Here is a 12,981-nt window from a genome sequence, read left to right on the forward strand (position 1 = left end):
GCTTTAAGGTCCAAATGTTTTATTTCCTCTTTTGTTTTTAGGTTTTTTGTTTATGCAATTCATAGTCAGAACTTTCTCCCTAAAAGCTTTTCTAGACTATGATGATACAAAATAAATTTTACAGGGTTTCTGAAGGGTCTTAAATTTAATAATCTTAATTTTAGGCCTTAAAAAGCTTGAGATTCCACACTTGGTCCAAAATTAAAAACCGTTACATCTAATTTTTTGCATTTGTTGTTTCTATCTATTTTTTTACTTTTATTATAACCATATGTATGCTCATGAAACCTGACTTATTTTGGCAATTATAATTTAAACGCTGCTATAATATCATCCACTGCTTGCTTTTCATGGCAAAGTGTTTTTATGTAACTAGCTGGCTAAAACCCACTGTCAGTAACGTAAGGTTTAGTGTTTATTGTTATAAGGGTGTAGAGTACTGAAGTCACATCCAGATTAAAAAAAAACAACTGAAGTTGACCAAGTTATATTTATATTTGCCTATTTCATTCATTTGTTCTTGAATTAGGAGTAAAGGTCCTAAAAAGGCCTGAAAACCAGTTTAAAAAAAACAAAACCTTTTCTATACATTTAGACTGAAACAGACCCTATGAAGCTGCTTTCATCCAGGCTGAAGCTGCGTTACTAGTTTTATTTCTTTTCCTCTTTACTTTAATCGTTTTTCCATAAAAGTGCAAATAGTTCAGCAGTAATGAAGACCCGATGGTGTTAATTTTTCTCCAGTCACAAGGTTTTTCATTTGACCTGTTTGCTAAACAGGCTCTTCAGCTTTTAATGTTTCATAAGCTGAATTATTGCTGCCTAGTCGGTGTGGCATTGATCGGTTGTTATGTGTCTGTATGTCTTTGTGTTTTAAGGTGAGTCACATCGATGTGATCACGGCAGAGCAGGCCAAAGACTTTGTGGAGGACGACACCACCCATGGTTAATGCGCTCTTCGTCTTCATCCTCCTCGTCCATTCCTCCTCTGCCTCCAGAGAGCGCTGCTGAAAGCCTCCAACGCTGAGGGTCACAGACGATAATAATCCACCATGTCTGCGGACCAGTTTTCATTCTTGGCTCTGTTGAAGATAAAACTCACACTTGGAGTTTAGGTGTATTTGAAATGCATAAACTGCTTAGTTTCCATAAAAATATCCACCAGAGGGGGAAATTATGCTGTCATGGAAAAAAGTTAAAAACAAATATTGAGTAGGGGACATTTAAATTAGTCATATTCCTGAACCCTGATTCACACTGGATCTACAACGTCCTAAAGTTTAGTTACTCTTGGAAAAAGGACTTCAAGAGAGCACTTCACAAGTTTGTGTTGCTGTGATACATTTTCAAACATTTAAGCTAGAGTTGGGTCAACTTTGTGATGCAGATAGGGGGCAGAAAACCCGGGGATCTGACCAGAAAACAGCTCCTCCTTTGTACATATGAAGCCCTTTTTGATACGACTTGGGTTACGATTGGTAAAACATTGCTTTTTAATGTTTGTAAGAAGTGTTCGGAGACAATGGAGCAGGAGTTCGGTTTGCTTTTGTTGTCAGCCTTGAAAGAACTGCATTCAAATACATTCATATTTTCTAAAGTTCCTGTAACTTACACTGCTTGTACTCTTGAAACAATGATTGTTAAAGTGTTTAAAGATTGTTGTACGTTCCCCTGGTTGTTACTGTACTGTGTAACTTCTTGTTTTAGGTCATTGTAATAAATGAAAGTTTATATTCCTCAACATCTAAGTATCCTGTCTGGACTCGAGTTGGATTCCTGAGTCGGTGTCTAAGCAGAGATGGATAAACTAGCCTGTTAATACGCACTAAGTCCAAGTTTTCATTCATATTTAGTTTGGAATCAAACTTCTCATTAGTTGTCATTTTCTCCCAATTTGCCCCTTTTTTATGTAATTGGAAAAACTTGGCTTATAAAATGAATAAAAGGTTTTAAAATGGACTTGCCAAGCTCATTGTAGTATGTGTTTTACTGGAAGGCCACTAGGTGGTGCTGCAGTTAATACTTGACGTCTTCAGACAGCAGCTAAACAATGTTTCCACCGCATCGAGATGGAGAAAAAGGGACCTGATTTGAGTCAAAAGATCTTTTAGTTCATCTATTTAAGAGAAAATATTTTTAAATATCATGTTTATGTATTTTATGAAAGAATCTCAAGAAAAAGGATCTAAAAGGAAGTTGTTTTTTTTTCAATTTTAAAAAGTGAAATTTGTACACAGATTCATTACAAACTGATATTTTAAGGATTTATCTTTAATCGTGAGCCGTAATTCAGTTTCTCAGAAAATGTGAACGTTGCATCAGATCAGTAAAACATTTTTTAATACAAAAATGTCTTCCTACTGAGAAATATGTACCGTACAGGTCCTTCTCAAAATATTAGCATATTGTGATAAAGTTCATTATTTTCCATAATGTCATGATGAAAATTTAACATTCATATATTTTAGATTCATTGCACACTAACTGAAATATTTCAGGTCTTTTATTGTCTTAATATGGATGATTTTGGCATACAGCTCATAAAAACCCAAAATTCCTATCTCACAAAATTAGCATATTTCATCCGACCAATAAAAGAAAAGTGTTTTTAATACAAAAAACGTCAACCTTCAAATAATCATGTACAGTTATGCACTCAATACTTGGTCGGGAATCCTTTGGCAGAAATGACTGCTTCAATGCGGCGTGGCATGGAGGCAATCAGCCTGTGGCACTGCTGAGGTCTTATGGAGGCCCAGGATGCTTCGATAGCGGCCTTTAGCTCATCCAGAGTGTTGGGTCTTGAGTCTCTCAACGTTCTCTTCACAATATCCCACAGATTCTCTATGGGGTTCAGGTCAGGAGAGTTGGCAGGCCAATTGAGCACAGTGATACCATGGTCAGTAAACCATTTACCAGTGGTTTTGGCACTGTGAGCAGGTGCCAGGTCGTGCTGAAAAACGAAATCTTCATCTCCATAAAGCTTTTCAGCAGATGGAAGCATGAAGTGCTCCAAAATCTCCTGATAGCTAGCTGCATTGACCCTGCCCTTGATAAAACACTGGACCAACACCAGCAGCTGACACGGCACCCCAGACCATCACTGACTGTGGGTACTTGACACTGGACTTCTGGCATTTTGGCATTTCCTTCTCCCCAGTCTTCCTCCAGACTCTGGCACCTTGATTTCCGAATGACATGCAGAATTTGCTTTCATCTGAAAAAAGTACTTTGGACCACTGAGCAACAGTCCAGTGCTGCTTCTCTGTAGCCCAGGTCAGGCGCTTCTGCCGCTGTTTCTGGTTCAAAAGTGGCTTGACCTGGGGAATGCGGCACCTGTAGCCCATTTCCTGCACACGCCTGTGCACGATGGCTCTGGATGTTTCTACTCCAGACTCAGTCCACTGCTTCCGCAGGTCCCCCAAGGTCTGGAATCGGCCCTTCTCCACAATCTTCCTCAGGGTCCGGTCACCTCTTCTCGTTGTGCAGCGTTTTCTGCCACACTTTTTCCTTCCCACAGACTTCCCACTGAGGTGCCTTGATACAGCACTCGGGGAACAGCCTATTCGTTCAGAAATGTCTTTCTGTGTCTTACCCTCTTGCTTGAAGGTGTCAATAGTGGCCTTCTGGACAGCAGTCAGGTCGGCAGTCTTACCCATGATTGGGGTTTTGAGTGATGAACCAGGCTGGGAGTTTTAAAGGCCTGAGGAATCTTTTGCAGGTGTTTAGAGTTAACTCGTTGATTCAGATGATTAGGTTCATAGCTCGTTTAGAGACCCTTTTAATGATATGCTAATTTTGTGAGATAGGAATTTTGGGTTTTCATGAGCTGTATGCCAAAATCATCCGTATTAAGACAATAAAAGACCTGAAATATTTCAGTTAGTGTGCAATGAATCTAAAATATATGAATGTTAAATTTTCATCATGACATTATGGAAAATAATGAACTTTATCACAATATGCTAATATTTTGAGAAGGACCTGTATGTTCACACAGTACTTGGTTGGGGCTCCTTGTGCATGAACCATCCAATCAATGCATGTGGGGCTGCTGGGAACCATCTCCTTCACAAAGGTGAAGCCTACATTTACACTGGCTGACAGGAAGTTTGTTTGAGTTTTGCCAACTTTCTGAAGTCAAGTTTCATGGAGTGCACACGAGGACAGCCTCATGACGTCACCTGGAGGGAACCAGTCACCTCATTGCCGCAGACCACTGGGCTAAAGGCGAAGGTAGAAATGGACCGAACCTTTAATAACCATCTTGTCTTGCATATTGTTTAAACTGTATTAGTAGCCAGATGCATGTAGTGTATGTAACATAACTTTAGTAGTAAATTGTATTGTAAATACACTGTTTAGGTAAAACTCTTAGTTTGATTATTGGTATTGTCTGTTTCTATTTAAGCAACGAAGTTGCAACAGAAACGCTAATATAAACTAAGATTATAAATATAAAAACAATACTAATAGGAATATACAATATTCCTAATATACAGTAAAACACAAATAAATGCAAGAAAACAGCGAGTGCACTTTTTTAAACTCAATGAAATGGTGGTTAGACAGGAGTACTGGATATTGCACAAAATAAATATTGCATCTAATACCCAGATAGCAAAGAGTGCCATGGTGTTGCAAATGTAATCGTGTATGTAGAATATGGGATATCGCCCTGATGTGATGCAGATTAGTCTGTTAGTCCTGCCTTTTTTACCTACCTGATGGTAGCAGGTTGACAGTCTCTGGGATGGGAAGGATCTGCACAGATATCTTGTGCTCTGCTCAGACAGTGGCAGTTGGCAATGTCCACCAGGGAGGGCAGAGGGCAACAGATGATCCTCTCAGCAGTCCTGGTTACCCTCTTGTTGTCTGCAGCCGAGCAGGCAGAAAACCACCCGGTGGCACAGAACATCAACACTGACTCAGTGGTGGACCGGTAAAAAGACACCAGCAGTTTCTCCTCCGAGCAGTTCATCTGCAACCCCAAGCAGTAGGTGGAGTCTGCTGGGCCTTTTCGTGCTGATGTGTTTGTTGACCTGTTCAGATTCTCTCAGGGCGCCAGTTTTTCCTGGTGCCAAACTTGCTGATGTTTTTATACCATACCAGACCTCGTTTAGAGTGTTTCTCTGAAGGTGAGCAGGCAACAAAAGAGGCTTTTAGAATGCTAAAGAGGCATTAAGAAGACAGGACTTGGTTACAGATAATACATTTACAGTCCTATGATTAAAGTGGAAAAGGGCATTTCTCCCTTCTGTTAGCTGACTGGGGAAGTTGTAGCCGTTACCTTTTATTTTTTAGAAATAGGAAAATGGTGACAGGTTTTGAGTGTTTGATTTCTTGATTTTTTTCTGTATTCTTTCTACACCCTTTTTCAGTACAGCTTTAAAATCAATTTCTTTACTAATTAAACATTCTATATTATACAGAGTAACTTTGACTATTTCTCTTTTCATAATCTCTGGATCATCTAGAGTCCTGGGTCCTCTCTTTTGCTCTTTTCTATGCAGTTCACCTCACAGGATCTTTCTAGGATTTAGGTCTGAGGACATAGCCAGGAAAATATGTTGATTTTGTGTCTGAATTATTTCTGTTTGGGCATATATTTGGGACCATTATTCTGCCAGAAGGACCCAATGAAGACCACTTTTCTGCTAGGGTCCAGCATATTTTTACAATTCTTTTTTTTTTTTTTTTTTTTTTTTTGCAGCACTAGAGGCGTTTATTTTTCATTTTTCAATAGTAGGTAGAGAGGAAAGAGTGAGGGGAGGGGACATTTGGCAAAGGTTGGCGGGTCCTGGACTCGAACCCGGGACTCAAGGTGCTGACTCAGCGATGCTCCAAGACGGTGCTGCTGAGACAGTGGAGGACAGAATGGGTCCAGTTTCTGAGATGTAAAGTGATGTTTGCTGCATCATTGCTAATATGGGCTAACGTTCAAAGCATTAGCAAACTTTCAGAAAGTTGAAGTTACATGTAGATTTATATTATATTAAGTAAAGCACATGATCAAAGGTATGAAGCTGCGATAAACGCTATGATCAATGCTCGCAATTCCAACTCCTGACTCGCTACGGGGGCGTGTATCTGAGTGAGATGGTTTTACACCCAAACACGGGGGCTGTGACGTTAGGGTGTCATTTGAACCAATAGGAAGATTCAACGGCAGTAGCCACTGTTCAACCCAAAGAGGGCAGCACTAAGACAGTTTTAGGATACAAATAGCAGAATTAAACAAGTTTACATCACAATTTCAAAAATTGCACAGTAACATAAAGATAGTTCCCTTAAGGCTCAATTTATACAGTTTATCTGCAAAAAAAAAAAAACTGATTTGGGGTTAAGTTCCACTTTAAAGTATTGGGTTGTGATGATGTCAAGCAAACCTGGTCCCTATCTGCCAGACTTACCACCAGGACTCTGCTGACATGTGATTGGCCTCTGGCACACATTTTGCAGCCCTTGCTGTGATGTTATATTTTGATATTTAGGTCCATGATCCTGCTGAATCAAAGTGTGCCAGTGGAGATCCTGTCATTCTGGTATAACATCACCTTGCACTGGCAGCTTCTCTGAAAGGTCACGATCTCCAGAGACGGTCTCAAAGAACGCTGCTGTGATACCACAGGCCTCCAGACCATCTCGGCCAGTGGAACCTGCCAGAAACTATGATGCGGTTGGCTTAACCCTTGAGAGCAGAGTGCATGAAGGTTTGATTTACATGAGCTTTACCACATCATGGCACCCTTTTTTGATGGAAGCTGCATGTTAGTTTTTAAAATAATTTTTATCATTAAACTTCTAGATTAGGTTTTAATTTTTTCATTCTTTTCAGGAAAATACCTCTGTACTATTTCCTAAATGTGCCGCGCAAACAAAGATAATAATGTGGGAGAGAAAAAGGAAGCTTTTATGTGAAACATCCACTTTGCACCTTGTCACTGTTTAAAACCAACCTCATTTTTCCAACCACATCTAATTCACACTCCACATGTGAAAGAAATCATGAACACTCTCTTACCGTTGTCTCACCTGCTAGCTGATACCACACTTCTCATATGTCACTCCCATACATATTATTCTTGTTTTTAATCCTTTTTTTTTTAACTTTCTGCTCTTTTAAAACCTCTCCAATGAAAATCGACCAAATTTAATGCCATAATTAAATAACAAACAGAAACGAAGGCCTAACATTGCATTTGCCCAAATGAGTGGTCCTTTCAAGAGGTAATACCTTGTGAATATTCTACCTGCGTAGTTGATGTATTTTCCAACAAAATGAAGCAATACCTGAAAGTGGGGCCAACAGCAAAGCAGATTTCATTATATCAAAACATTTCCAGTCTTAATAGAGTCATGGCAGTCCATACAAATATATTTTTATCAATCTCAACAGCAGTGCCCATTAAAAACAACATTTGCTGGTTTAATTTTAGTACAGTTTGCATAATGACTAATGAACAAACCAAAGGAATGATGTGAATAAGCCGCTGGTAAAATGTTACAGCCTTCATAATAAAGAGAAGTTGATTTGAGTTCAAACCTAACAGCCAGATCAAGTTACAACGGCTATAGTGGATTTATAACATCTTACATCATCTCTTATCCTCTTTATTCCTAGCAGTGGTGGTGGAGGATTAATTATGTTCCTGTATGATAGTGTCAGGAGAAGCAATGTGGGTTGATTTAGTATGTACTGAGCTGTATTTTTGAAGTAATTGGTTAGCATCTTAGCTAATTGTCTTAATTTTTGTCTTTTACCATAATCACACATGTACCGACATGTCCTTTCAAAACTTGGATGTTTCAGAACATGCTTGCCTGCTGTTTGTGGCTACATCTTTAATCAGGCGAAGCTCGACCTACGGCTTCAGGTGGTGCATGTTATAGATGGATTATTCATGTGACCCCATCAGTGTTCAACAGATGAATAATTAAGATAAATATGGCGGAAGAATCAAAATTTGAAGCCAAACCCCTGCAGGTGTGTGTGTGTGTTTGTGTGTGTGTGCGTGTGAACTTGTAAACTAAAGCCCAGCGAGGAAGAAGATTCTAGCCCTGCAGCTCAGGCTACGACGACCACCAAAGAAGAAATGTTGGCTTATGAAAAGTCTTTTACAGCATAGATCAGGTATTTTTTTCAGTTTCCCCTCCAATCTTTGTAAGGTGGAGGGACTGTTGCGACTCTGCATTTGCTCTGCAAGAGATTTTCATGTAAAAATGCTGGTCCGGAAGCTGCCAACAGAAATTACACAATGTATCACGTCATAGGAATAAGGTGGATTGGTAGATTGCGACCTACCAAGAAACTTTATTGCAAATACCTGTAACAGTAAACATTAAAGTGTAATGAGTACTCTAATTTTATAAAAGGCTAAATGTTTTGGGATTTAACTCACACACTTCACATTCATCATCTTTTCAACCATTTTTGAAACCTGTACTTCTGAAATAAATAAATGTTTTGAAATCTCTGCTGTGTGGAGTCCTATGTCTGTCTATTACCCTCTGCTGGAGAATCAAAGTATTACAGGTGTCCAGGTCTCGCTGCACAACTCAGGACAATACCATTAAAGACATGAACACGGTTTGCTAAATAAGTTACGAAGCAGTTACTTTTGTTACAGATAATAGATTTTGAGCTTTGTAACTTAAGAGACTTTTTACAAAATCCCAAAAATGTCATGATTGGTAGTGGAGTTGGACCCAAACGCAGACAGGAAAACGACAGCCTCATGTAGATGTTAATGGTTTAGAAAAGAAAGGATGAGAGAACTGGCAGAATAACTTGCAGGAAACAACAAAGCAACTGAAGCACAGGGAGACCAGAGAGGAGGAAATGGGAAATGAAGAACAGAAGAATCTGGCAAAAAGTCGAGCAAGGCGGCAGGCTTTTAAACTCCTGGGAGGGTGGATGAGTGACAGGACAGCCAGGTGTGATCTATCAGGAGAATGCAGTGCATCTTTTTCCACAAGGACAAAAGAAGGCTCTTTCAAATAGAGCTTATTAGGCTAGGATCACCCAGCAAGCAAATGTGGCCCAATTCTGATATTTTCACCTATAATCAGATTTGTGCCACTTCCATATGCCTTACTAAATTGGATACGTATCCAATGGTTATCAAATCATCGGCAGTCAGAGCAGTCATGTCGTATTTCATCTGACTTTCACATTATTGACGTGTCTCCGACTGCACATCCACACAGACTTCTCTACAGAGGTCACAGTCGCTCTTCCATTTTAAGACTTGAGCTCTCTTTTTTTTTAAACTTTTCTTGATCTTGCTATGGTGTGGTCATAATACTGTCAGCTCTCATTGCTCAACAACCTAATAATAAACAGTGCGCTGCTGTGTGACCTCTACATTCTCCTTCTGTGCATGCCGTTCGCTTTGGGGTCGTGAACCGTTCAGACTAAAGTCTGATGGCGGTCGCATTTAATTAGTAGTTGGAACGACCACACAAAAACATTTCAGCAAAAAAAAAAGAAAGGAATTGAGCATCAAAACCTGCTGTGTGAACGTAGCCTTAGATTGGCTAAAACACACATCGGATCAGAAAAGTTTATTGAATGCACGGAAAATGAGAGACTTTGTTAAAGCTCCAACACATCAGTAGAAGTTACTTTAATTGCAGGAACTTGCAGAAATCATCTGGAACATCATTGACAGCTGTGCAGGATATTTAATTGGGACGTTGAGGAATTAACAAATCCAGAACCAGTTCTCATGTTTGCAGTGAGTGTGAGGTCATTCTGTGGCCACAGGCTGGAGGAAATGACTGAGACAGAGCTCTGAGCTTTACCAGTATAACCACAGATCATCAGCTGGATCTGTGCAAGAAAACTGAATTCACTTGAACTTCATTAGTTGGACCGAGACGAAAGTGTTGCCAGAATTGTGGCAGCAGCTTGTTGACATTGAAAGAAAAGATTAAATGAAACATTTTTAACCTTTTCCCATCATTTTTGAGCTTTGCAGATCTTCAGACAGAGCTCTGGATGTGTCTGATGGTGGACATGAATTTGAGGAATGATCCTTGGCTGTAAACTCCCCGTTGGAGGAACTAGGGCTGTTACATCATCATCACTCACACTTTCAACTTGCCGTATCAATAATAACCAGAACATTTTTATTTTCATATCTGAATGTTAAGCTCAGTAATGAAAAGATAAGGCCAAACCATAATCAGGCTGCTCATCTTGAACAAGGCATAAAACTGTCAATTTTTATGCACCAACATGTTAATTTGTTGTCTAACAGGTGCTTATTAACGACCTTGGGGAGGAGGAGGAGGAGGAGGAGGAGAAGAGAAGAGGAGGGGGAGGTGTGTGAAAGCTCTGGCTCTGTTCATGTTCTTCATGGTCGTCCATCTGCCTTGCAGGCCTCAAACACTCACCGATTACATTTTTATTCCCCACCAGAATACCCCCAAAAACTATACATCTGTTTCAAGTGTCTGCCAGCCGATCGGTCAGTCTGTCCTTCGTCTGTCTGTTTCTCCACAACACAGAGACGTGACTATTAATATTTAAACATATAAACATGCAGCAGATCCAAAAGCTGATTTGGGTGTTGTTCTGCTGAGAGCTGTGCCACATTTTCTTCTCTGACAAGAAGAAAAATAACTATTGCGGTTAGTATTTGTGAACAATCTGAGCAATTGCAAGCTCTCAGATTTCTGTAATTTGAAATGTCTTCGTTAAGTAAACTGATACAAATCACCAAAATGTCACCCAGAGAGTACTTTTAAACATTTAGCTTGATTTTAATTACACTTTATTGTATTTTATTGCTCCCTTGTGGGCAAGTGATCATATTCTGAATTTTTCTTTTTTCTTTATTTGTTGAGAATTTTAAAATAATTCTGTTTGGTTTGGTGTGATCCTGACTGTTGAAGGAAGCGTGAACAGCGTGGTGAGAGCCAAGGAGCTGTCTGAGGACTTCAGAGGGAAGATTGTAGCAGCTTATGAGTTTGAGACAGTGAGATCATCCGTAAAAACATTAAAGTTGAAGCAAAACTGGACGCTGCAAAATGAGACTCTGATCCAAGGAGTGGCTGATATTTAGTGAGGAGTGGGGAAAAATTTCCTTAGACCATTATTAGAGACTGGTAGAAAAGCATCTCACTGAAGTTATTTCCTCAGATGGAGAACACATTTTTGGTAATATATTATATTTGATTTAAAGTAAAACCAAGTTAATATGTAGTGTTTTAACCAGTTTCTTTTCCAGAGATGAATCAGAAAAAAATTAGAAAACGACATGTGAACTTTTTATGGAGTTTTCTAAGATTTTATGAAGTCTTTAATTCACTGATCTGGGGTATTTTATCAATAATTCATCGTTTAAATTTGATCCATGTGCATTTATTCAAAATCCATCCATCCATCCGTCCATAAAATACATGTACCCTGCTGACTAGAAACTGAATATGTACATTGAATATCTTGTTTTTTTTCACAGAGTAGTTTTCGCTTGACAGGCAGAAAATTACTAGTCAAGTCAAGTGAAATCAAGTTTATTTATATAGCGCTTTTCAGCAACAAGGCACTCAAGGTGCTGTACATAAGGATCAACATTACAATGATACAGAAAATCAAACAACAGAGGTAATAAAAAATAAATAAAGAGAATAGAATGATGGATAAGAAAATGAAAGGCAAATTGGAATGAAAACTTTACTTATAATGTTTAGATAACACATTCAAAGGCCACTCTAAACAAATAAGTTTTTAATCTTGATTTAAAGCAACTTAGGGTTTTGGCGCTTTTACAGTTTTCTGGGAGTTTATTCCAGATTAGTGGAGCATAAGAACTAAAAGCTGCTTCTCCACTAACCAAAGTTGATCTGCTGTGAAACTGCTGGAGACCTGAAAGAGCCCCAACAACACACGCTATGGAAACAAAGGTCACAGACTTGACCCCAGCTCCTGGTCTCAGGAAACATCTGATATGCTTCACATGCTTCAGTGAGGTTTGAAGATCTTCTGTGGATATTTTCAGGTTTTTCTCTGAAAAATTACTTTTCTAAGTCCTAACGAAAACATTTGACATATGTTTACATTTTTTTCCTTGCTTTTGTTCTTCCTGGTTTTTATTATTGTTCGTACTAATTATCAGTTCATTCTTCCTCTCTGATAATGCAGATTGTGCCAATTCTTAAAGTCTTTAAATATATATCCTGTTGAGGAGAAGTTGAGCATAATAGATGTGCAGGTAAATATTATTAGGATAATATTGTTTAATTAATCTGAATTAATTACGGTGGCCCAGTTGGTAGCACTGTTGCCTTGCAGCAAGAAGGTCTTGGGTTCAATTCCGACCGGGGTCTTTTTGCATGGAGTTTGCATGTTCTCCCCATGCATGCGTGGGTTCTCACCGGGTACTCCGGCTTCCTCCCACAGTCCAAAGACATGCCTGTTAGGTTAATTGATCACTCTAAATTGCCCTTAGGTGTATGAATGAGTGTGTGCGTGGTTGTTTGTGTGTTGCCCTGCGATGGACTGGTGACCTGTCCAGGGTGTACCCCGCCTCTCACCCATAGACTGCTGGAGATAGGCACCAGCTCCCCCGCGACCCACTATGGAATAAGCGGTAGAAAATGAATGACTAATCTGAATTTTCCCTTCCATCCTACATGTAAAAGTTAGACTGGATATCCTAAAACAGTATAAAAGTGGACAGAGATTGAGCCATTTGGTGACAGTGACAATCAGATGTGTTGAACAGCCAAGGCGAGGCTTTCAAACCTAAAACACTACATCAACTGTCAGGTATGGTGGTGGCAGCATCATGCTGTGGGCTGTTTTGCTAGAAGTGACACTTTAAGTGAATTTTTATGTAGGCTAATTGATTATTGGGTATATAATAAATCATTTCTTGCCATAACTCTTTATTTTATTTGATCAGTTTACTTTTAACAGCCTATTCTGTTGGATAAAGATAATTTTCAGAAATACGAAACCTTTCCCAACAT

At 39.2% G+C, this 12,981-nt stretch overlaps 1 protein-coding gene across 1 annotated transcript in view; it reads left to right on the plus strand.

Moving 5' to 3' along the window:
- smc3 (structural maintenance of chromosomes 3) overlaps positions 1–1,959 on the plus strand; it is a 35,825-nt gene extending 33,866 nt beyond the window's left edge. The window contains exon 29 of the mRNA XM_047365883.1: positions 879–1,959. Coding sequence (XP_047221839.1) covers positions 879–950 — 72 coding nt within the window. The 3' untranslated portion in view covers positions 951–1,959. The remainder of the gene's footprint in view (positions 1–878) is intronic.
- The last annotated feature ends 11,022 nt before the right edge of the window (positions 1,960–12,981 follow it).

The sequence above is a fragment of the Girardinichthys multiradiatus genome, chromosome 5 (genome assembly GCF_021462225.1).
Source record: "Girardinichthys multiradiatus isolate DD_20200921_A chromosome 5, DD_fGirMul_XY1, whole genome shotgun sequence".
NCBI lineage: Eukaryota > Metazoa > Chordata > Actinopteri > Cyprinodontiformes > Goodeidae > Girardinichthys > Girardinichthys multiradiatus.